Here is a 26,527-nt window from a genome sequence, read left to right on the forward strand (position 1 = left end):
AACACATTTTAAATATTAGAGTTTTTTGGTTCAATATTACTGAGGACTTATCCTCAGGATAGGTCATCAACAAGGAAAGACACAGGAATTTGCTATCCAGGACTATACCAGGTTATTGTGTTATATTTAGAATTTTGAGCCTCTGGCCAGCCTGAAACAGATTCAAAACCACCTGAAGTTAGTCATCAACGGCACTGGACAGGAAATTTTGCCTTTAATACCAAAACGGGCGACTACAGTGGGAACAGAGCAGTACTGGTGCATCTTGTCTCCACCGGAACTATGGGTGGAGAAATTGGTGGAGACATGGGGAATGACCACAGCTCCTGATTGGCTACCTTGATGGCATCAGAAGCCTACCTTAACACTGGCAGAAGACAGGAGAGACAGTGGGGCCGGATACCTTGACGGCGGCTCACAGTAACAGTGGAAGGGGAGACACAGAGTGTGGCCAGGTTCAGCCCCACAGCGGATAAAAGTCCGGGGATGGGAGAGAAGTCACAGCATCCAGAAGGTTACATAATGATAGGGGAGGAAAACTGACAGCGCTAGTTAGATTGGCCTGCGGAGACAGTTACAGTGCCGGATGGACAGCGCTACAGCAGCCAGTGGAGAAGGCAGAGTGGCAGAAAAGTGACAGTAGCCAGGAGGGGAGTTGAACAGCGGGCAGGAGAGACTGCCGGAGATGGGAGGGCGGGAAACTGACAGCACCACAGCCCAGAGGGGAGAGTGACAAGAGGTGCTAGCAGCAGAGATAGGAGCCCTGCCAGGGGAAAAGCTAGGTATGTGGGTTACGAGTGTCTGGGGGGGGAGCAGCAGGAACCTGTGAAATGGAGATGCTGACAGCCTGGACAGATAGAATGTGTGCGCGGGGAGCAGCCAATACACTCTTGGAGGAGTGAACTGCCCCCTCCCCTATCACACAACCAGCCCAACCCATGTCTCCTTTCTTCCGGTAGAGACAAGATGCACCAGTACCGAGCAGAGCTGCCCACTTCCTGCAGAAATCAGCTTTGTGCAATACAATGAACCAGCAAACAGCTGCTAGGCAACGGTCCTGGGAAGTAAACTTCTACCAAACTATATTGATCGCCTGTCCTGATCATAGGTCATCAACAGTTTAAATCTTCATAACCCCTTTAAGGTAGCTTAGCACATTATTCATATGGCAACACTTTATAAACTTGTGATGGTCATGTTTATAAAAGCTTCACTGATGTGCCCTGTGACTGACCTACATGAAAGGAGGAAGTTAGTGGTGAGAATAGGCAGGGTGTAGCAGAACAGATACATTAAAAGGGGGGTTCCGAGCACTAAATAAGAAATCACTTCTACTGTAAACACAGCAGACTGTTACTTACAACTTCAAGCTCTACGGATGCTGGTTTACCGGCCAGCGCTGTAGCTCCGCCCCCAGATCACAGGTCCTGCAACTTACTAGAACCAACCTCCTTCTCATAGTGCCAGAGAAAGCCTGTAGTTCTTTTATAAAGAAAAGCTATGCAGCTTACTAAAACATTCAGGCCGCCTGTACATGAAAGAGTTTGGACTGGGGAATCAGCGATAGTCTCCTGTATGGATGTTCTGCAGCAATACGCACAAATTCAAACCAACAGAGCATCCGCATGTCCGCTCACATGAGCGAACAGCAATTGATTTTTTTCGCTTACGGGCCCCCCTCTCCCCCAAAAAACGCAGTGTGTTCTATTTTTTCACTGATTAAACGCGGACAGCTTCCATTGAAGTCAATAAAAGCTGCCTGACCCGCGGCCCTTCAGCAATTGATATTGTGGAAAAATCGTGGATTTCATCTTTTCGCCTAGCGATGACACGGGAAGAGCAGGAGATTAAAAAAAGAAAGCTGTGCTGCGCATGTCAGATGGCGAGCCGTGCAGACCATCCGCAGTACAGATCATGAAGACAAAATACATTGAGGAAGAGTAGGGACAACCCCATGTACATTAAATCAGCAACTGATGTTGCCAAAATTGGCAGGTTTTGCCAATGTTCAGCTAACATGTAGACACTTTTAAGATGCAATAATGCTATTTCAACATTTATAGCGCATTCATATTACGCAGCACTTTATATTACTTGATACTGAGTTGAGTTATGTTCCCATTGGGGCTCACAATCTATAATTCAGCTATATGCATGTTTCGGAGTGTGGGAGGAAACCAGAGTACCCCGGAGGAAACCCATGCCAATATGGGCAGAACATACAGACTCCATGCAGATGTTGTCCTTGGTGGTATTGCAAAGCAAGAGTGCTAACCACTAAGTCACCATGCTTATTTATATAAGACTTGACAAACGCTTTACCATAAAGTCTCATCTCCATGTGCTGTCATGTCAGGCTGAGTGAATGCTGAATGAATTAGTCAAAGGAATCAAAAGACAGGAAGTACAGAACAGTCTACCCTCAACATCACGACTTAGGATCTTATGAGATCGGGAGATGTAACATAGCATGTTAGGCTGAAAGGAGACAATGTCCATCTAGTTCAACCTGTTTCCACCCCCCCTTGTTGATCCAGAGGAAGGCAAAAACCCAATGAGGCAGAAGCCAATTTACCCCATTTGGGGGAAAACAATTCCTTCCCTACTTCATAATGGCAGTCAGAATAATCCCTGGATCAAGGTTTGGATAGTTCCTACTTGACTCCAAGACCCGGATCAACAACCCGCTGGTTATTTACTGTCTATACCCTGTAATGTGACAGAGACTTAATCACATGTGCCGTGAATTATTCTAATACCTTTTTATTACCCACACTTTTATGAGCTTTGTACCATGGTGACGTGTTTATTATACCACAGGAGCATTACAAGCAATAACACTGTTAAAGGTCACCTGTCATGCTGTCCTCTGGGAGCAGTACTGACAGGCACGCTTATTTCAGTAATGTGTCTGTTATGTGTCATTGTGAAGCAATTTGGGTAGACTTACATTTGTTGCAGCACAATTTGAGTGCTGTGAGGCAGGAATCTAGCCTATTCATGAGCTGTGGCTTTCCCCTGCCACCGATTGACAGCTTTCTCCCCATTATTGTGCTTATGGAGAAATCTGTCAATCAGTGAAAGGGAGACCAAACTCAAATACTCCAGATTCCTGGGTAACAGCACTGACCGTGCTAATGCAAGGAATATACTGTAAGTTTGGCTAAACTATCGCCAATTCATATATAGCAGACATATGCTTAAGCCAACACACCTGTCACTACTGCCTGCTGCTCTCAGAGTGACAGGTTCCCTTTACATAACCCAAGTGCGAGACAAGGTAATACCAACCACCAATCTGTAATGAAAATTTCTTCCTTCGCCGCTTCCAGTGCATCAGCCAAATCATTAAAATATCCTCTAGCATTGACATACCTAAAAAAAAAATAAAAAAATAAAAAAAATATAAAGAAAACAAACATTTTTATTAACACGTCAATAAGGTCACACTTCAGAAGGATACATTGTAATATGTTAAGCTGCTCTGTACTTTGAAATGACTGCGCTCTAATGGCATCACCTTGTGACTTAGTAATAACAGAGGCCATTTCATTTCTTGCCATTAGGCAAATGCAATAGAAAGGCAAATTGTGGGAATTGTTTTCTGAAATGAGCCGTTAGCAGTGATGTGAGTAACAGATGAGTAATTATTTACTGTGCAGAAACAGTCCAGTCAAATCTCATGCAACTATAGGGAAAAAATGTTTAATTAAGGTAATAACTACAAGGTTGGGTAAATACAGGTTAAATACACTGAACACAAAAGATCCAATACTCCTAACAAGGGTATACTAGAAACATGGGTTTTCTTGAAAAACCAATGAATGCGGCCATGCTGTAGGTGAGCTCATGAAACATGAAGAATTTGGTAATACGTGAATTTTACAAATTGGCTTTCCTTCTTGTGAGTTAGCACCAATTCCTTCCAACAAGACAGGTTGGTTTACCCCCAATGCCAGACTTTTGGTTTCAATAAAATACTGCAATACCCGGGACATTTTATACTGTCGGCATTTCTATATAGAAAGAAGATGTGATAGACCAACAATTCCTACACTACATGAGGAGCAGAGGATGGGCAATGCACCATAGAGTTCATTTGAATGGATTTAAGGCTATGGACACACTTTGGAATCTCTCTTTTTTTTGCATTATACCCAATTCTGAGTTTAAATACAAAAGTAGTTCAAAATGTGTATAACACACACACACATATATATATATATATACACATATATACATATATATATATATATAATTTTAAAGTATTAAATTTCTGCAGCCTGCAGGTATTTTCATACACTGCTTGCTGCTCAGCCCTGTTCAGTGTGAAAACCATCAGGGGAACTCCTAATGGCTTGGTCTGTAGCACTCTAAGGTTTTGCTAAATGCTCACCTATGGTTATGTTCACATCTGCACTGGAGCCTTCAGTTGAAGTACTCTGTTATAAAATCCCTGACGAAATAGTGCAGCATGCTGCTCCATTTTATCCTGTAAAACGTTGGCCAACATACCGGCAGCCAGACAGACCCCTATTATAGTCAATCGGGTCCAGCATAAACTAATTCCAGCACTTCTGGCCTTTTTCTTGTTCAGATCTCAGGATGCAGCAAATCAAATAAATCACTGAAGCTCAGATGTGAACGAAGCATTTGTGGTATTCTGCATAAATCAAACCAGTGTTCAAATGGAGGCAGCGATGTAAAACACATATATATGTATTCTGTTTTGAAACGTCACCTGCTGCTGCCCTTTTGTTTTAATTTCTTTGGCTCCCCACCTCCGAAGCAATCATAGCTTTTTTTTTTTTTTTTAACCTGATGACAGCTACATGAGGGCTTGTTTTTTTTACGGGATGGTACCATTTAACATACCCTATAATATACTGGCAAACTTTTATAAAGTTCTAAGTGGAGAAGAATGGAAAAAAAAACAATTGTGCCAATTTTGGAGGGGTTTGCTTTTATGATGTTAAGAGTGCAGCAAAAACAGGCAATCTTTATTCTGTGGGTCAGTAGATTATGGCAACACCAAATTTGCATGTTTTTTTTATGTAGTACTACTTCAAATATATTATAAAATATCTGTTTAAAAAATTGCTGTGTTGCCATCTTTTGACCCCCTTAATACACTTATTTTTTCCTCAATTATGAAGTGTGTGGGCTTGTTTATAGTGGGGAGACTTGTATTTTTTATTGGCACATACGTTTCGGTTGCTTTTTATTGCAATCATAAACAATGTAGTCGGGGTAACCAAAAGCTCAGTTCTGGCATTAAGTAAGGTTTTGTTCTGATGGTGTTTACTGTGTGGTATTAATAATGTGACATTTTAATGAATGCAACTTTTACAGATGCAGTAATAGCATATTTTTTTTATGTAATGACTGAAAAGTTTTGTTTTCTTAAATTTAGTATTTTTGTTCCTTTAGGCTGGGTTCACACAGGGCGGATTTGCCGCAGAAATTCCGCACGGAATTGCACCGCCACAGATCCGCCTGCGTCCGCTAATCTCGTAATTGGCCATCCACGTGGACGAGATTTCTCAGAAATCTCGTGCACACGGGACGGCCAATCCGCTGCGCTAAGTCAGGCAGGCGGTCGCCGCATCCGCGGCTTTAGAATATGCAGCATGTCTATTTATTTTTTCTTTCAGCTGCAGCCGCGCTCTCCTCTATGGGAGCGCCGGCCGCAGTGGAAGAGCGAGCGGCCGGGCCGCTTCAAAGCCGCCGCAGGTTTTTCCGCGGCGGTTCTCCCAACGGAAATCTCGTGGTTTTTGCTGCGGCCAAACCGCGGGAATTTTGGTGGGAATTTACCCAGTGTGAACCCAGCCTTACAGTAAATAAAATGTGTTTACTAATTTTTACTTTTTTTTCTAGTTTCCATAGGGCACTTGAAATTGTGATTGTATTGGTTATACAGTATAATGCAATACTATAGTACTCTATTATACAGTATTCTGACAGATATTGTATTAAGATGAGCCACAGACTCTTAACAGGCGCTCGCTCTTCGAATCCAAGAGACCTTTGGAAAGCCCTAGACTGCCACAATACCTGGACAGCACCACACAATCTCATCACAGGGGAGCTATCACGGACCGTTGAATGCCATTCGGGGCATTTAAATTGTTGCTCTCAGGATTTAGGGCAGCATTTAAAAGGGTTAACAGTCAAAGACCGCCAACACCCGCTGTGTATGGAACTTGAAGCATATCGCATACAATCTCTTATTCCAGGCTTGGCACGTACCATTTGCTGAGAGTGTTTTTATGGACGGCTGCATATGATCCAAATCTGTGAACCGTCAAGAAGTTTTTCCCATGTTTTCTAACAAATTCTTCAATAGCCTGACCCCACCACCGTGCATGTCTGTAGCTGTTACACTTCAAAATTAAAGATCTGAAAAAAAAGAAAATAGAACAATTATTATACTAGAGGCGAATATAACCCAAACTAGAAGTTAGACATTACATTAAAAGGGTTATCCAGGGAAAATTATTTTGAAAGCAGCTCAGGTTAATGAATAAACAAGAAAAGTCACTCATCTCACCACTCCCTTTCCAAAACCCGCTGCTCTCTGCAGCAGCAGTGAGGATGCCCTGACAGCTAGTCTTACTTTGGCACAGTGGTCTCCTGTTAGGTCATCAGGAAGTAAGTAGGCAGTAGTGGGGACTGGGCACAGTGCACAAGTACATACATACACACACTTAGAGGCGCTGTCACCTTTGTGGACTATCCCATATAGCATTTCCACCCAGCAAAAATCTCTTAACTGTGAAGAGATTAATATGCAAAGCTACATTTTGTTCAGCAGACAGTTTTGTAACTTTCAGATGCAGTAGTTAGCAGCATTTCTAGAACACGTTGCACTATTTGTACAAGAGACTCGAAAACCTAATTGTTTATGTAATTACAATCCTTTATAAAAAAAAAAAAAAATTAAAAAAGCATAAAAAGGAGAAAGCTACAACTGGAATTGCATTGACTACAAATCAAATTTAGCCTTTCACCTGGGGAAGCAGCATATGGTGTGAGGTCAGAGGGTTCTGTGTTACAGGTGCTGAAAACACCATTGTGACAGCATTCCCGAAAAAAACAAAAACAAATTAAAACTTTTAAAAAAATCTATATAAAAAAAAAAAAAAAAAAAAAAACTTAGTTGACCATGTTATTTCAAACTCCAAATATAATGGAATCAAATGGAAACCTAGAAGACAGAACACAGATGTAGTGTTTGTTTCACAAAACAAGTGAAATGAACAGTACCATTCAATTCGGGGGTTTCGGGTTAGTGCTGTTTTCAGCAGCTTTGAGGGAACTCCCTGACGTAAACCACCCAACGTAGACAACCACCACATCTGCTGGAAATCTGTCCAGAAAAATCGTAAGAGATTTGTGCGTTGCAAGACGCACAAATCTCACCCGAATATAAACTTCATTCTTTTGAATGGGGTCATATACATGGGCGATTTTCCCCCCAAGTTGTGGCATGTGCTATCTTTAGGCATTCCCTCGGAACGCATCACCTGTTGTTTTAAATGGGTCCGGCATTGAAAACTATGGAAAACACACCACAATCCTCCAATAGAGACTTTCCTGAAGTGATGCAAGGCTGTTTTAAAACAAAAACGCTTTGCATCCATGGGAACATCACATGTTGGTGAGCGTGACATCGGGACGAGTTTCACGGCCAAATATCACACTCGCCCGTGTGAAATTAGCCTCATTACCATTCAACAGGCATAGGCCAGTTTCCGAAGAACGATGATTGATTTAGCTGATGCATGGGAGGCAGTTGAAAGCTGCTTGGATGACAAAAGGCCGGCACTAGAAGGAAGTTAGCCCCCATTTTAATGTTGCTTTGATGGACTTTCTTCTAACTTCACAATTCTGTTGGGGACTTTTGTCACAAACCATATAGAAATTAGTATAAAGTTACCTGTAGGAAGGCATGCCAGATGCACATAGTCGCATTTACCAGTTATTTGTTATTCAATTGAAGCAAAATTAAATTTTTTATTGTAGCTGATAAAGAGCCACTATGTTGATTTTTTTTCATTCATTATGTAACGAGTCCCCCAGTATATATAGTCTAGTGTTTTCTTGTTTAATTATTCTTTTCCATCTGAAACTTCCTGGAAGCCTTCTCCTTAGGAGGGCCATGTAATATTCTGACTAACAGATTTACTGGGGTTTATGTTCTCTCAAGAAGTCAGGTTTTCATCTACTAGAACTCTGTTTTGACTTAACAGACTGTACCACACATGCTCTTCAAGTGGGGGCAGAAACTCCTATCATGAAATTACCAGCATGCAATAAAGTAATAGAAAGCAAGGAGAAATCTAAACATCAAGATGGTGTGTGATAATTATCAGACAGGAGGCTGCACGGCATGGGAGTACAGTATACTGTGACAATTAGGTGAGGGATGAAGTGATGGAAACACATGTTTTTGCTGGAGTGGCCTTTTACGTTAAGGCCCATTTACACAGAACGATGATCGCTCAAACGACAGTTTGAGTGACAGTTTTGATCATCTTCGCATAACTCTAAGTAGCTAATTAATTAGTTACTAGGGAGTTAATGGAGGCGAAGCAGGATACCACCACAAAAGCTCCGAGAACAATGCAGCTGTTTTGTATATGCAAACAGCTGCATTGTTCTCAGCGCTTTTAGCTGGTGTCCCACTGAGAACTGTCAGCGGGATACCAGCTGAAAGAATGCCATCAGCACCACCTGCTGAGATATCACTGTGCGGCCTGATAAGGCTCATTGCTGGTTTCTAGCTGGCTAGAAATGAGCGATGAATCAACAGTGCACGATGGCCACGCGTCTAGACGCAACGATTATCACTCAAAAGATGACTTTTAAGCAATAATCGTTGTGTCTAAATGGGCCTTTAGTCAATGACAAAGTCTTTGCAATGTCTTATATGGCTATCACTGTAAGGTTATGTGGATAAGATCAGCAGTGCTTTTAGGAAACCTTCAAATATGGTAATATATTTTACAGTACATTTAAGAAAAAAAAACTACAGTTATTAAAACTCCGTGGCTTTCATTAATTACAAGTTAATTCTGTGCGCCTCAACTATAGTTACTGTATAAGACACTTTGGTTCAATGCAGAAGAATATACTGAAGTGACACAGACATGATATGCACACCACAGCATTCAGAATATTTACATTGCCACATGCATCCTGGGTGTATTCAGAATCAAGAAAGCAAAACTTGATTTTAGTCTCAAAAATTTTAGCTTCCTTTATCTGCCTAGAAAACATAAAGGCAAACAATGACAAAATTAAATTGTGATTGAATTGTTAATGAACAAAAGGTGGTAGCTGAATGCTTTGAACTCACCTGGAGAGATTGTCTATTTGTAAACCATACTGGGTCTCAGTCTCTTTCTTTCCCATCTTTATACTGAATTCCTTGTCGACTAGCAGTACAAAGGAAATGGCTCCAGAGTCGGGCTTCATGTACAGAAGGAAAGAATCCTTCACAACCAGCCATCTGCAAAATGTGTTGATACAATTTAAACTCTTCGATTACAGTATATGAAGGAGACAGTCGAAGAAAGGACACTATTGTAGGCATTTACTATAGGCCGCCTGGACAAGCAGAGGATATTGATGAACTCTTTCTACATCAGATGGCCAGGCTCTCAAAAAAAGCATGACATAGTGATCATGGGAGATTTTAACTATCCAGACATTTTTTGGGAATCTCTCTTAGGTAAAAGTAATGGATCCAACAAATTCTTATCCGCTCTTGCTGACAACTTTATCTTCCAAAAGGTAGAAGAGAAAACAAGGCGATCTGCTATCTTGGACCTAATTCTTACCAACAGGGAGGGAATGGTTGAGGAAGTAAGGGTGGCTGGGACCTTAGGAGGCAGTGATCATGCTTTCCTTGAATTTTGGATAAAAAGGGAGGAAGACCTAAGAAACCGCAGACCCCCAGGTTGTAATTCAGAATGGCAGATTTTAATGGTCTCGGAAAGAGGGTAGGAAGGATCCAATAGCTGGATTTTCTGTCCAGAATGAGAAGAAATTCTCCAAAAAGAGATCAAAGCAAAATAATTAAAAATCCCTAAAAGAAGGAAGAATAGAAAGCATTTAAATAGACCAGGATGAATGAACACAGAACTTAAAACATATTTTCTTCCTTTTTAGCATATATTTATCAAATGGAAAGGGGGTGGGGGTTGGAAAAAATCTAAAGGATATAATGCAATCTTCAGAAAATGTAGGGCAAATGTTAGAATAGCTAAAGCTGATAATGAATTGAATTGGCCTGCAAGTGAGTCCAAAGCAATAAAAAAGGATTTTGGGGGCATGTCAAAAGCAAAGTCAAAGATGCTATAAGATTTTTACAGCATGAAAATAGTGAATTAGTTAAAAATGATGTTGAGAAGGACAAACTTTTAAATTCTTATTTTGTATCGGTTTTCTCTCAGAAAGTAGATGGAACATTGGCTGATCTTCATTGCGCTGTGATTGGGAAGTCATGTAAAAAGAAGGTTGGCTCAAGGTCACCATAAGAACAGGCACTTTCAGAGAGCACCTCTCATTTCTTACTCACAGAAGAGTCCATATTCCCCAATTGGATTCCTATTCCACAATGAAATACACGAGTAAGAATCCTGTGTGGTTTTAAACTACTCGGCTAACCAATAGATTCTGATTTACTACTTTTAAAAAAAAAAAAAAAAAAAAAGAAAAAAAACTAATGAAATAAAGCTTTACTTTTATATTTTTCACTGGACCAAGTACTAAAAACTTTTCTACCTGGAAATTAGTACTATCCCTCACTCCTGACACGGGATCATCTGGCACCAGTTTTTTTGAAATTTGCTTACTTGGAGTGCAGGCGAGTCTAATGAGCAGTACGTCTGCGTCGATATACACAATACGTAGTAAATTTGACAAAGATTTTCACAAAGAGTAAAATGCCTTCTGAAATCTGCATGTGATTTTGTGCAGATTTGTAGAAGCTCCAAAACAAACAAACAGTTTATCTGCCACATCTGAATTTACCCTAAAATGAAACTAAAATACAGATAGCCTATCCTTAGGGGGGAAAAGGACTAGAAAGACACAAGGCACTTTAGATGATGGCAGTAAACATATGCCAGCTATTCCAGATGCATTAGACCATTTAATAATAATCCTTATTTATATAGCACCAACATATTCCGCAGCGCTTACAATACAGGGGAAATAACACAAGACCACGGTTATATGTAGTAATCAATTGATGGAAACAGTAGAGGTGAGGGTCCTGCTCCAACAAGATTACATACTACAAATAGTGGGGTGATACAGAAGGTAAAGGGGCTGGAGATGTGCACAGTATGGCGAGGTGGTGAGTGAGGGATGTTATACACACAGACAATGGTCAGGCCGTATAGTGGGGGAGTCGGTATGACTGCAGATGCCGGTTGATTACGACTAGCAGGAGCTGCAGTCTGTAGGACAGGCAGCATGTTATCAGGCGGAGTTGAGAGGGGTTTGGTTTAGGGGCTATGGTATGCCTCCCTGAAGGAGTGCGTTCTTGGAGCATGCCTGAAGTTTAGTGCGTCAGTGATTGCCCGGATATTTTTTGGTAGAGCATTCTAGAGGACAGGTGCTGCTCTGTAGAAGTCTTGGAGGTGGGAATGAGAGGTGTAAATTAAAAGGAGCACTTAGTCTGATTTTATTAGAGCGGAGGGCGCAGGCTGGGTGGTGAATTGAGATGAGGAAAGCAATGTAGGGTGGTGCAGTGCTGTGGGCACAGGCAGAGGCGTCCGAGTAGCGGCTTGACAGGAAGATGAGCCTGGCTGCCGCATTTAGGATGGATTGGAGGTGGGAGAGCCTGGAGCTGCAGCAAGTTGCCCATCAGCAGCGAGTTGCAATAATCGAGCCGAGAGTGGATGAGGGCTACATTGAGCGTTTTTAGCGTGTCCACATTGAGAAAAGGGCGTATTCTAGCGATATTCTTGAGGTGCAGCTAACATGTTCAGGCAAGAGATTGGATGTAGGTGGTGAAGGAGATATCTGAGACGAATATGACCCCAGGGCAGCAGGCGTGCTGTCTGGGAGTTATGGTGGTGCCACACACTGAGATGGAGATGTCAGGAAGAGGACGGTTAGCAGAGGGCAGAAACAGGAGGTCAGTTTTTGAGAGGTTCAGTTTTAGGTAGAGAGAGTACATAGTGTTAGAGACAGCAGACAGACAGTGGTGTTCTGGAGGAATGTTGCTGTGATGTCCTGGGAGGAGGTGTATAGCTGGGTATTGTCAGCATAGAGATGGTACTGAAAACCAAATCTCCTGATTGTCTGTCCAATGAGGACTCTGTAGATGGAAAAGAGGAGGGGGCTGAGGACTGAGCCCTGGGGGACCTCAACAGCAAGGGGAAGAGGAGGGGAGGTAGAGCCAGAAAAGCAGACACTGAAGGAGCGGTCAGATAGGTAAGAGGAGAACCAGGAGAGAACAGTGTCCTTTAGTCCAATGGAGCCAAGCATACCGAGGAAGAGTTTGTGGTCGACAGTGCTGACTGCTGCAGAGAGGTCGAGGAGGATCTGTAGGGAGTAGTTGCCCCTCAATCTAGCCGTCAGGAGGTCGTTTGACACTTTAGTCAGGTCGGTTTCTGTCGAGTGTAGGGGCGGAAGCCGGACTGTAGAGGGTCAAGAAGTGAATTTTCTGAGAGATAAGCTTATAAAGGCAAGAGTAAACCAGGCGTTCTAGTAGTTTGGAGATGAAGGGGAGGTTTGAGATGGGTCGATAGTTGGCAGCATCAGTTGAGTCAAGAGTCGGTTTCTTTAGCAGCAGGGATATGATAGCCTGTTTGAATGAAGATGGGAAAATGCCAGAGGTCAGAGAAAGATTAACTATAATGGTGAGGTGGGAGATGATCAACAGGAAGAGGGACTGGAGGTGTGAGGGAAATAGGTCGCTAGCGCAGGTGGTGGAGACCTCTTCCTCTGTCGTTGGTCTAAGTACAGAGAGTGAACAGGAGCTAGATGCAGTACTGATGAGACTAGGGTCAGGGCTAGTCTGGGATTGGGAAGTTATTTCCTGCCGGATGTCGTCAGTTTTCTTTTTGAAGTAAGCAGCCAGCTCTTCAGCACTGAGATCTGTCACAGAAGGGTTGCTGTTCTGGGCTAAGGGAGTGGAGCATTCTACAGCTCTTTTGGAATGTGAAATCAGGTCACAATGGAATCTGAAAACATTTGATTAGTATAATGTATAAAACATGTATTCTTCCAGTACCTCTTTGACCATCGATAACAAACACTTCCTTGTCCACAGCAATTCAAACCAGGTATTCTGTGTCCACCAGATCTCTTCATGATCATTCCTTCTCTGAAACAAAGAACCAATTTAGTCAGCTCCCATCATTTCATTAAAACAACAGCTTAATTAAATTTAGATGGCTTTATTTCTAATGACACAATTGATAATTTTAGCACAGTGCAGCTGTCATGAGGACTTTCACATTCCTACATGCCACTGCTATAGAGATCAGAGGTTTGTCAAGTTTGACCCCCTCCAAGTAGGCAGCCAGAAATCCAGCACATCAAAGCTTTATTTCTGCACTTTAAAGTTCCAATCTGGGTTTAATTAACTGAAAAAGAAGAGATATGCCAGTTGTGTTAACTAATACACAAGGCGTGCCATCCCTAGGATAGCTCATGTAGAGGGGATGTATCTGCTAGCAGCTTGCAAAGCGGACAGTAAGGTGATGGATGTAGAAGTCAAAAATTTGTTATTAAATAGAATTCTTACTACAGCCTTATAACAATCCAGAAGATATTTTTTTATATGAACCCCGTTAATTTATATAAATAAATGTTTTCTCAACTACATATCATACAATGTCTGGAGGTCTAAAGGATATGCCAAAGCAGAGAGCTTTCATGACCACTACTTGTGGCTACACACCTCCGACCCTTCTGCAGTAATTTAGACAGCATTTCTTACAATTGCATGTGAAAGAAGCAAAGCCCCTGGCTAATTATTCAATAGCAGCAATACAGATTTATCCAACACTGGTTTGTTTGAACTGTAAGGATTATCTTCTTAGCATAAGAAATACTAAGAGTGCTATTTTTATACTGAATTTTAGAAATAAGCTGTTCTAAGCACAGGAAAATCTAGGCAAAAATGTGGACTTTCAAAAAGGTGGAAATGATTTTCATTCTATATCTTCCAACAAAATAAAACTGATGAATTGCTAGCAAGACCTGCTGCAAATAATGGACCCTGAAACTGTTAGTAAGCACAAAAACAGGGTGTAAGAACATAATGCAAGTGCAGTTTAGTAACACAACTTTTCAAATGTCATTAAGAAACATCCCAGTAACTGGAGAACACAAGGTTAATGCAGCTGTACAATATTTTACTCCCAATGATGTAAACAAAAAGCACACAGCAAGTGACATGCTCTTTATATCCGGCACTACTTCCATGAAAATCCCACAGAAAGATTGGAGAAAGCAGCTGAGAAAACTAACCATATAAAACTTACATGCCCTTCGGTCCAAGGTCATGGATAAAGGATAGCTGATTCACATCAATGAATTCTCTCTAGAGGGAAGCGGGTTACAAATTCAGTACAAGGAGTGAAAGTAAATAGAATTGAAAATTCAGACTTTGCCAATTTTCTTTCTACAAGCTCTCTATCCCTAAAGTGTCACTCAGCTCATCACTACGATTTCAGAGACCACCAGTCTACCGTCAGCAGGCAGGAGCTGAAGACAAGTCCGACCATTACTACCCGAGAGGCATTGTAACAAGCAGACTGACGTCTGTATAAAAATAAACACAACTCCCCTGCAGGGTGAATGGCGTTAACACAACACTCTCCACCGACTAGTGTCCTTCGCTTTGTGTTTTGCTGAAATATAAGCCAATTGGCTTCTGCCTCTTGGGGTTTTGCCTTCCTCTGGATCAAGGAGGTTAAACAGGCCGAACTAGATGGACATTGTCTTCATTCAGCCTTACATACTAGGTTACAGATTTTTGGGTGTCTCATACCATCACCTGTAAAGCCATGCCTGGAGCAGGCTTCATATTTAAAGTTGGCTGAAGGAAGGGTGGTGTTTATGAAAATTGGTAGGCGCAAGGAACAATAAATGAGGCTTTTGTTTCCAGGGAAGGGGATGGAATGGCAGGGTTTGATAACTACTGTCATTATAATATGCCCACTGAAGATCTATTGGAACCACCTGTCAAAATGATGCACATTTGAAGCTCTGAAACAAAAAAACAAACCATACTGTCGATGTACAATTTGATCCATCGTACAATTACAGCCCAGAATGCAGGAAAATATACTGTCAGAACTGCAATGTTTAGGTTTCTATTTTTCTTTATAAAAATGACTGGTGCATGTTCAGACAAAAGCCAATTCTGATTAGATCGGGAAAGATTTATAAAATGGTCTGCAAGGGAAAAAAAAATAAAAATAACGAAAGTAAAAAGTTAAACTATTTTTGTTGTCCATAACAACCAATTCCAGCGAATCTTGTGTTTTAGGGTGGTTTTACACCTGTGTTGGGGCTCAGTTCAGGGTTTCCATCTCTCTGCTTAGTTTTTAGAGGATGTAAAACTAAAATGAACTGATTAGTTAAGTCCCTCATTGTTTTCGATGGATCCCCCCCCCCCCCCCCCCCCACAATAAAGAAAAAATTGAAAGCTTTCAGTCTGTTTCAGTTTCACTTTGCTTCAATTTTTTTTGGCTGGAATAAAGATGTAATTTGCTTGGCTCATAAAAATATCCGAACACTTACCTACCTCCAGCAGCTGCCCCACTGAAAGTAAATAAGTGAATGGAGTGAATATGAGACCGGCGCTCCATTTAATTTCCTCCTGACTGTAGAGGGTTGGTTGCTGTAAGTCCACAGAGAGAAGGACAGAGGACCCCAAGTTTTGAGACTGTTAGGGGGTCTCACCGATGACACCCACTGATCAGCAAGTTATCTCCTATCCCTTGGATAGGAGATAACTTGTTATTCTGGTAGAACACCTTAATGGAAAGGAAACCATGAGAATCATCAGTTTTTCCTTACTTTTTAACTTTTCTATTTACTGGCTAACACAGAACAAAGGGTACTATGATTTGCTGTAAAAAAGTGAACAATTCTTAGCAACAACAGTCTACTATTTTGTCATTATAATTACATAGAGTAATATAAATGACAGGCTGTAAAACTACTACTGATTCTAGTAAAATGTAAGAGTATAAAGTGTAAAAAAAGATAGTGGTAGATTAACTTAAAGTGGCATTTCATGTGTCAGTCTAAAACCAAAATACATTGGAGTAAGATACAAGCTTAAATAAATTTGGCGCATCTTTGGCTATCCATATGACAAAAACAGAATTTTTGAATTAAGTTATAAGGAATCTACCAGTTCACAGGAGGCTTCCCCATAAAGCCGGTCTACGTTCTTCACCACTATCAAAAAAAGTGGCAGAAGTAGCATAAAACAGCAAAAAGTCACAAATTGAGCAAATTTGGCATGCAATCTAATTTGCAACCATACAACTGGCAGAAACACGTTAATTCCCCTGCTGCCCCCCCCCCCCATACATTTCTCACTTACTGTTGCATGATAATTTCTGTACATTGGCATCTTTAATAACGCTGTTAAGTAGTCCTCCAATTGTTTCTGCAACAAAAGAGGAACACCAATACAAAAGTTACAATACGTCTATAAACTTAAGACCATACATTCACTGAACTGGAATTCACCATCTACAGTACTAAACTCTATATCCAAAACAGCTAATTAGGAAGGCATAAGAGGGTGCTTACTGTAGTTCCAATTGACAAATTCCTGCAAAATTACATTTCTAGACACAAGTAAAAAAAACTCTGCTTTTAAATAGCAGTTTACAACACTCTGTAGCTCTAGAACATTTGCAGATACGGATGTTGAGTTACATTAGGTTTTCTTTCCTAGTAATACTAAACCGAAAAAGTTGCAATTTCAAATATATACAGAAAATACACAAATCTTAGGACAAAAAAAAAAATAGAAGGAGTCCCTACATCAAAAGGAAGCCATTTAAAACAAAACCAAAAAAAAAATTGTCTGCTCATGTATAAAGTAGAAAGAGAAAATAGGCAGCAGAGTCCAAATCTTCAGGTGCAATAAACAACTTGTATTTTCATCAGAACATCACATCATAAGACACAGCGACGTTTCGACCGTTACATAGATGGTCTTTGTCCATCTATGTAACGGTCGAAACGTCGCGGTGTCTTATGATGTGATGTTCTGATGAAAATACAAGTCGTTTATTGCACCTGAAGATTTGGACTCTGCTGCCTATTTTCTCTTTCTACTTTGTTAACCTGTGGGATTAGGATTCATTCCCAGTTAGGCGTGCAGAACCCTGCGTGTGGAAGAACCCCCCCCTTTATGGGTTATGGTGAGTGCTGCTGAATATACATAAGCAGATAGACAAAAAATTGTAAAGACTTGCCTTAAAATCACTTTTTAATATACAGGTATTAAAAGGTTTTAAACATAAAAACAGTTGATTTGAGGAGTTCTCTCTTTGTGGATCAAAAAAAAAGAGCTTCTTTCAAGCTAAAAATAAAAAGTTAACGGATTGGCCACCCAAACTTCATGCCTTCAAGACTATTCTTAAACTATTAAGGCCCATTTACACCAGCCGGTGAACGCTCAAAGACCGCTCAAACGGCAGTTTGAGTGACAGCTTTGAGCTATCATTTTACATAAACTATTAAGTAGCTACTCAGCTACTTAGTAGCAATTAAGTGTGCAAATGAAGCCTTAGCTGAAAGCAGTTAATAGCACAAGGGCTCTTATCTGCTTTCAGTTCTTTTGTTGCTCTGCTGTTAAGGCTGACCGTCGATTTTTAGGTTGGACCGAATTTAATGATCAGCTAGCAGTGCACGAAACGTGCACAATTGGTGCACATTTAGACGCAACGATTATCACTAAAACGATCATCGCTCCGTGTAAATGGGCCTTTAGATCTCTATAGGCACAGATTGGAAAGGCAAATTCATCTTTTGCAAATATTACTTTTATAAGTACATTGTATACAAATAATTATTATTCACTGCATGTCAAGTCAAAAAAATAAACAAAATCACAGAAAAAAAATAAAATAAATAAATAATAGTAGAACAAAAATTAAAATGAAAGGAGAAAAAAAAAGTCTATAATGCTCTCCTCTCCTAATTGCACCACTTTTTATAGACCTAATCAGTTCTCCGAAATTTGAATCATTTAAAAAATTAAACCATGGGTTCCATATTTCTTCATTTCACTGTCCAATCTTTTTGCCTTCAGCCTTTTACCAAAAGATTAAATTTATGTTATTAACGTCTTCCTCAATGCTTCAATGACTTTTTTCAATTTTGTGCCAGATAGAGCTTTCCAGCTGATATGTTGCACCAACTTATATTCTTTTAATTGCATCTCTTTGCATTTGTTGCTTAACAAATTAAAATGTTTGAGAAATTTCACATCTGCGTCCTAATAGCTTTTTTAAATAGTTCACTTAAACTCTTGCCACAGTTTAAAAGGGGTTGCCCCACTACAAAAAAAAAAAAAAAAAAAAAAGCATTACACAGCTGGCCATGGCATAAAAAAATTAAGAAATAAAACACTACTCCCCTCCAGCCCCCAGGCACAGTTGAGCTCCTGTTTGAACAAGTCAGCGGAAATCAGGTGACCACTGCAGCCAATCAGAGACAGCAGTGTCACAGTCTATAACTCCTGGCATCAACGCTCACTTCTTGGATGGCAAGATGTGAAGAGTTCAGACTAACACTGCGGCCTCTGATAAGGTAACCACTGCAGCCAATCAGTGGCCGCAAGGTCATCGTCTAAATTCCTAGCATCATGGCGCCCAGGATCTAAATGTGGATAGCAAGATTTATGCAGTGTGACACTGTGGCCTCCGATTGGTTTTAGCACTCACCTGACTACCAGTGGACATACATACCGGGTGCCAGAGCTGCTCAGCTGTGTTCCAAGAGCTGATGTGAAGGAAGTATTGTTTTTTTGGTTTTTTTTTGCCATGCCCCCAACTGTTTTTTCTTACTAGTGGGGCCGTCCATTTAAAAATCCTACAGTTCCACCACAAATTCTTCATAGAGCCCCTTTATCCGCATATAGTTTCTGGATTATATTTTGTGTACTATGGGCTAAAAATGTTCCATATAAGACTGCTACAGTTGTCTTGAAAAGGGACATCCAACAACTCCTTCTTTCGTCCTCCACTTAAAACTATACCATTTTTTTGGCAGATCCACTTTTAATATCTCTTTTCCATCTAATCATATTTACATTCACTAGTAATTAACGAATACAGTATTCTAGGAAGAACCATTTTTACCAGCGGTATATTAATTTCATGAACCATGGATAAAAAGGTATTATTGCAGAGGCGCACTGAAGTTTCACTTCTATGTTTCTCCCAGAGGCTAACAAATTTCATATTTCCACATATGGAATGTAATGTTCATGCTTAAAAAAGGTAAAATTCAACTGACAACTTTTACATATATTTTTTTTCTTAAGGCAAGATACAAAACATTATCTCTGATTTCTCTACGTAAATGCATAACCCTGAAAAAGATCCAAACTGAACCAAAATATTTATCAAGTTTAGGCCGGGCTCACAGGGGGTATTCCAATTGCAGAATCTATAATCGACATCCACAGCAAAATGCAGATATTCAAAAAGCATGTACTCTCACTTTTTCACTCACGCTTGCAAATACAAATTGTGCATTCTGCGAATGGAGAAAAAAAAAAAAACACAGCCTCAACAGGGTTAAGAAAAGGTAATCTGTAAAACAACGAGCTTTTTGTGCTCTACCATCCATCTTTATACCTGCCACATTACAATTCTGTCTGATCAGCCTTGCAAAAAATTTGATTACTAAAGCAAACATTGCGAAAGATAAGATGCAACCTTGCCTTCTACCTCTCAACTATTATATTGGTGTTATTATTAGTACCTACTAATTTTAACTCTGCTTTTGGCTCCAAGTACAAGAATTTTGAAGCATTTGTAAATGCTCCTCCTAAAGACTATTTCTTTTAAAATGGAACACATACAACCAAGAAACAGCATCCAAAGCCTTTTCTATATCTAGAGCAAGAAACACTGTTGGCATTGCTTGATTTTGATTGACTGCTGATACATTCATATATTTCTCTAAGGGCTTAATCAGATGACCGTATATTGGCTGGGTATTCATGCCCGGCTGACATGTGGTGTCCCCCTCTGCAGGGGGAGGAGGCTGGAAGAGCCAGGAGCAGTGCACTGAGCTCCCGCCCCCTCCCCTCCCTTCTGCACTATTTGCAATAAGAGGGGCGGGGCGGAGCTAAGTCTTGAAACCAGGCCCCAACCCCGTCCTACCCCCTCTAATTGCAAATAGTGCAGAGGGGTGCAGAGGGGTGGAGAGGAGGCGGAGAGGGGGGGCGGGAGCTCAGTGACTGCTCTTCCAGCCTCCTCCCCCTGCAGTATAGACACTGTATATTGCCCGGGCGGGGATACCTGGCCAATATATGGTTGCCTGAATAAGCCCTAATACTGTCTGGGGCTTAAGGTTGTGGTTATGAACCCTACTTGGTCTTTTACTATATTCCCTAGAATCATCTATAACCTACTTGCAAAGATTGCTGGAAAAAAGTTTCAAAACTACATTTAGCAAGAACAATAGCCTGTAATTCTTAATAGTCATGTGACCTCTCTCTGGTGTTTTCGCTATACTGAAGCAGGTTAACTGAGTTGGGAGGGGAATTTTTAATTAGGCACCCACTATAAAACCGAACCATAGGGGATATGATAAGTTTGAAGAGATTAAATACACTACATTCAAAGCTACACAGTTATCGCCCCTACTCTGCTTAGGACAATCTGCATGTACCCTTGGTAAACAGACAGCACCTATACCCCTGAGACAAACATTCCTACTGTATTGCATGTTTTCTTCGTTGGCCGATTTCATATAGTACATTTGTCCTATGCTCCAGATGTGCCTTATATTATCATTTCTGTACCTCCCTCTTAATTTGTACTCTGAATGCAACAAATAAAATGTAAGCATATTATATGAATAAATAAATTAGCTATGTAATTATGGAGCAAAATGCTGTCTATGTTGGAGTCGATTCAGAGATGGCACCCAGGAAAATCTTAATCAGCATTAATGCACATTCAACCCAAATCTGCAGGTCTCAATAATATGTTAACATTAAGGGCGCCATCAGACTGGCGAGAAAATCAGGCGAGAGTGAGTGAAAACGCATGGTTATAAAACTAATGAATTTCAATGGTTTCATTCTCATTTGCAAGGTTTTCACTCCTGTGGTGCTGCGTGAAAAAACAAAGAAAAACAAACAAACAGCATCTCAGCATGTCTTATTGATATAGCCAATTGTTTCCAATGGGGCCACGGGCAGCAGCGCCAGCCCCATTGAAAGCAATGGGAGAAGATTGGGATTCCCTGCTGCAGCTGAGACAGCCTCACAGCCTGTAATGTCCTATCACGTTTATGGATAAAAACGTCTCAGTATGAATCTCAATTAACTGGATACTCTTCTTCCGGATCGAGCTATGGCTAAATACAGTTGTCTTCCGTCCTCAGACAAGAATTACAATCAGTCATATTTTCAATGAAGCCTATCAATGCATTGCTAAATCATTATGCTAAATACTCTTGAATGAAAAAGACAAACATACATTGCCAAATTATGGAAAACCACCAAATCACCTAACTTATCAAATCACCTTTTTTAAAACAATTTTTATTTTCTCTATTTCCCTGCCTTTTAAGTCACCAGGATCAGCCATTTAAGAGCACGGCCCACATGGAGAAACTTTTTCTTTTCTATACTATGTCACATAAGCTAAAAAAAAATATTCAAATGACTCAGCGTACAAAAATGTCTGATATATTAAATGTCTCTTAAGCCCACTGAGTAATCTCTGTAGTTATACGTATCAGAGTCAACCATTTCACATGTTTCTAGAGGTCATGTGTCTGCCTATAAGGTGTTGTACAAATTACTGCCGTGTTTTCTAGATAAGGCAATGGTGTGCCATATATATTTGTTAATAAGCAAAAGCTCTAAATAAATAAAACTAAAGTAGTGAAATAATTACCCTTCTACTTGAAGACTGCTCTTCTCTAACAATTTCTGCATTTCGGGGCAGATTTGGCATTGCCCTGACATCCCCTCTTCTTACTGTTTGTCTTCTCACTGTGTGACTAAAACAAAAGAAAAGAAGAACTTTAAGCAACAGTCCAAAATCAACCGCATCAAAATCTATATTCCGCCAGCAGAAACATACCTCCTAGTGGGAATAGGGATTCTGATGAAGGCTTTGTATCGCAGGAGTTCTCTGTGGAGGTCTTGAAAATGCTTGTATTTCCTCTTAACTTGCCACGTAAACTCCCCATGAGTTAACTCAATTGTGTAAATGTTCAGAACAGCAGTCTGTAATTATATGCAGCAAATCATATGAATAAATAATCTATTACACATACATAGATATACGCAGTCAAACCTCTAGTTTCGTTGGTAATCCGTCCGAAAGCAATCGGCTAAACGTGAAACCAATGAAACTTGAGGCAATTATTTCCATAGAAATCAATGTAAATCCAATTAATTTGTTCTAGACATTGCAAAAAACAGACCAAACCACGTTTAATAGAGAAAAAATATGGTTATTAATACTAAACAATAAATGAATATAAAAGGCTACTGTAAAGTATAAATGAACATCTAACGTGTTATTGAACATGTTACTGTGTTTTATCTGTGCTGTTACAGAGGACTGCAGGTCACATCTACTACATCATCTGTCCTCAGCGTTATCACTGTGTTCTCTGTGCTGTTACATAGCACTACAGGTGACATTATTTGTCCTCAGTGTCATCTGTAATGTTACTTAGGACTGCTGGTGACATCACTGTTATCTGTCCTAAGTTATCACTCTGTTATATGGGTAAACATGGCCACTTTCATTACACTACAGTACAGTTTTACTAGCGCCCACAGCGACGCTGGAGAAGGGTGGGTACCGTTTCAGCATCAGGAGGAGATCACGTGGGCCACGTCAGCAGCTAGGCCGGCAGCCGCCAATTAAACTAGTCTGGCTTGAAAAATCAGTGAAACTAGAAAACGACTTAACTAGCATAGCAGAACACGAACACACACACGCACAAACACACACAAACACACGCGCACGCGCACACGCGCACAAACACACGCGCACGCGCACAAACACGCGCACAAACACACGCGCACGCGCACAAACACACGCGCACAAACACACGCGCACACGACACGCGCACACGACACGCGCACACGAACACACACACACACGAACACACACACACGAACACACACACACGAACACACACACACACGAACACACACACACACGAACACACACACACACGAACACACACACACACGAACACACACACACACGAACACACACACACACGAACACACACACACACGAACACACACACACACGAACACACACACACACGAACACACACACACACGAACACACACACACACGAACACACACACACACGAACACACACACGTCCTTGAGTTTACAATGCCTCGGGTTACAAGATTTACAACATGCAATGGTCCTTACATACAACATATGATGAAACCACATACAACATACGTGCCGATGTGTGGCATGTGTGGCTGGTGGAAATTCACTAGTCGGCCAATCAGCATGAAAATTGAGACTGCAGCTAATATTTTTAGATCTCCAGATCCAGGGGTGAGCTTGAGCTCTTTGTTCTTCCAGTGCACTCAGGGTTGGTCTCAAACATACAATACAGAGCTGGTTCTAGTGATAATTTAGGCGGTAATCGCCCTGTGTAAAAGATATCTTAAGTTTGATCTATGTTAAAAACAGGGCGGAGCAGTGGATACAGTCTAAAGAATCTTTAAAAAAACAAACATACAGAATGTACTGTACTTACAGCACACTTACAAGCACTATCCATGTACTGTTTGGATTGATTAATCTGATTTAAGAAAAGTTCAGTATAATGAACCTAATGTACCATTGATTGTTTTGAGAAATTAGGAATATGCATGTCGTCTCAGATATATTTCAACTATTACTAATTTACTTTAAGAGGATAGGTGCAAGTGCAGTTTTACAGGCAAAGAGCATGTCTTGGGTAGAAGAGTAACAGGGTTTTCATAACGTTCTCCATTTGAGAATGCTGTAGTTAAAATACTACAACTTTTAATATTTTTTCATACAGTGATATGGTACAGAAAACTGATAAACTTTGGAATGCATTTCAGAAAAATAAGTCTTTCCAGTTATCAGCCACTTCATTCCTTTCCCTAACTTATTTTGAATGTACAGTACATATTCTCTAGGTACATGAAAAATCCATTCATAGAGATCAAATTATAGCTGTAACATATTGAAGTCTATGGAGAAGAGGTAGAAACAGTGTTGAATTCACAATTACACTGTTCAGTACTTCTGTACAATGTCCTCCATGATGCTGCACATTTTTGTTTGAGAGTGTGAATTTCAGTGACAGTTGGAAAAGCTAGCTCTTCAGTTCTGTGTGCAGTGTATGGTAGACCGCTTAGCAGCTAGTTTACCCCCACCAGCTCAGGGAAAACTGGAATTAGAAATGAAGCCTGGAGAAGTGGAAGACAGTAGAAGAGTTGCAGAGTGCATTCATATAACGCCCAAAAATTCCATTTTCTTCATGTAAAAACAGCAGCTTATTCTGAAAAGTCGTCCAAAACTATAGTTACACTTTACTGCATTAACTCCTTGTTAGAATTATTTCTCAAAAACTCTGCAGAACAAGCTTAGTAATGCTAAACAGGATTATCTATTTGCATTCTGCAATCACTAATTCTCAAACTTAGAGATTATACCCATTAGAAATACAAAAGAAACAAAAATCACATGAAGTGTGTATGTATATGACAAATTACATCAGATGAATGCATGCAGTACATGCCTTTGAGGAAGATGATGAAGCAAACCTTTCCACTTCCAGAACCCTGACTTTAATGGGACATCCTGTCAAGAATATTTGAAGGTCGGGCTCTTTAAAACCTTTTGTGTTATAAATAGCAGAAAAGGGAATGCAGATACCTAAGGAACAAAGCAGAGCAAATGTGAGAAAACACTCCTGAAGCATTGCTTATCCTCATATTGTGAATCGCCCCACTTTTTGGTGAGGCACAGCTGGCCAGACAGTGATCACATGCTGTACAGGCTGTTTCTGGGCTGCAGCAATCTCGATAGATAGAACACGTAATTAAATTCTGTCGGTGCTAATTTTAATATTCTGAAGAGCGAAAAATGGACAGTGATAAGTAATTTTCGCATGTTCTGGATAGTGAAGCCCCAATGTCAAAAGGCTGAGAAGCCCTTCTCCTAGACAGTAGATCTGCTATGTACGAAATCAATCAACTAGAACATTCCCATCAATTCTTCACTGAGCAAAGCAGATCAACATCACAACTCAGAGGTGGTAAAAATATTCTATTTATTCATAACGCTTAGAGTAAATTAAGATTTTTTTTTTTTTTTTAAACAAACAGTAGAAAGAAAAAGATTTAATAACCTCACAGACAAACTTTGGGCCAGGTCCTTATTGAATCCTGGCATCATGGTCAGAACATTGCAATTGAAAACAGACTAAGAACTAATTCACTATTACTTGGCACCCAAGTCAGGATCATATATCAGGCGCTTGGCACTACAACCAGCACTGTCAAATTATACCTTGCACTGACACAGTATCACTGCCACTTGGCATTTTGGTTTCTATTTTTTGTTCTCACCGAACTTATTTTTATTAATTTGTTGTACATCCTTAATACAGGGTGAGGCAAAAGTCTGGACACACCCGTTTTAACTGTTGTAATTAGAAGAAAATTGAATTCCAGTGTTCCAAAGTATGAATTGGGAGAGACGCTGCTTTTTTTTTGCCAACAGGAGACTTTTTCGGCGCACATTTTCAAAACTGCCTTATTAAATTCAGCTCAGATTTTTCAAGTGGGACGGGGGTTATGTGATAACAGTCTTGCCTAGAATTCACTCAGAACACACTACAAGTGTCAGTTTTGCCCAATGTTTAATTGTTTAGGAGTTAAGTGATGGCTAAATTTCACAAAGTGCTTTTCTTGAAGTGTTGCATGTGTCCACCATTCTACCAGATGCACATGATTAAACGTTGTACCAAGGCTTTGTGAGCATGCTGAAGAATGGCAAGTGATACTTTAATGTACTGTAGCACTGGCCATTTCAGGTGAACCATAATATATATTTTATTTACAAATACATAAGGAACTTTAAAACTTTGCCCTCCCTTAACTCCTAAACAATTAAATATAGGAAAAAACTTACACTTCCAGAATGTTTTGTAAATTCTAGCCGAGATTTATATATCACTTGACCCCCTTCCTATGTAAAAAAACCTGAGCTGAATTCCATACAGCAGATTTCAAAATGGCCAC

At 40.3% G+C, this 26,527-nt stretch overlaps 1 protein-coding gene across 1 annotated transcript in view; it reads right to left on the reverse strand.

The window, feature by feature from the left end:
• Positions 1-26,527, reverse strand: part of PLD1 (phospholipase D1) — a 124,469-nt gene that overhangs the window by 59,212 nt on the left and 38,730 nt on the right. The window contains exons 3-11 of the mRNA XM_066601094.1: positions 25,021-25,157; positions 22,338-22,483; positions 22,149-22,254; positions 16,592-16,657; positions 14,514-14,572; positions 13,256-13,348; positions 9,362-9,514; positions 6,250-6,399; positions 3,292-3,375 (exon numbers count right to left, since the gene is read on the reverse strand). Coding sequence (XP_066457191.1) covers positions 3,292-3,375; positions 6,250-6,399; positions 9,362-9,514; positions 13,256-13,348; positions 14,514-14,572; positions 16,592-16,657; positions 22,149-22,254; positions 22,338-22,483; positions 25,021-25,157 — 994 coding nt within the window. The remainder of the gene's footprint in view (positions 1-3,291; positions 3,376-6,249; positions 6,400-9,361; positions 9,515-13,255; positions 13,349-14,513; positions 14,573-16,591; positions 16,658-22,148; positions 22,255-22,337; positions 22,484-25,020; positions 25,158-26,527) is intronic.

This window comes from Eleutherodactylus coqui, chromosome 1 (genome assembly GCF_035609145.1).
Source record: "Eleutherodactylus coqui strain aEleCoq1 chromosome 1, aEleCoq1.hap1, whole genome shotgun sequence".
NCBI classification, from domain to species: Eukaryota; Metazoa; Chordata; class Amphibia; order Anura; family Eleutherodactylidae; genus Eleutherodactylus; species Eleutherodactylus coqui.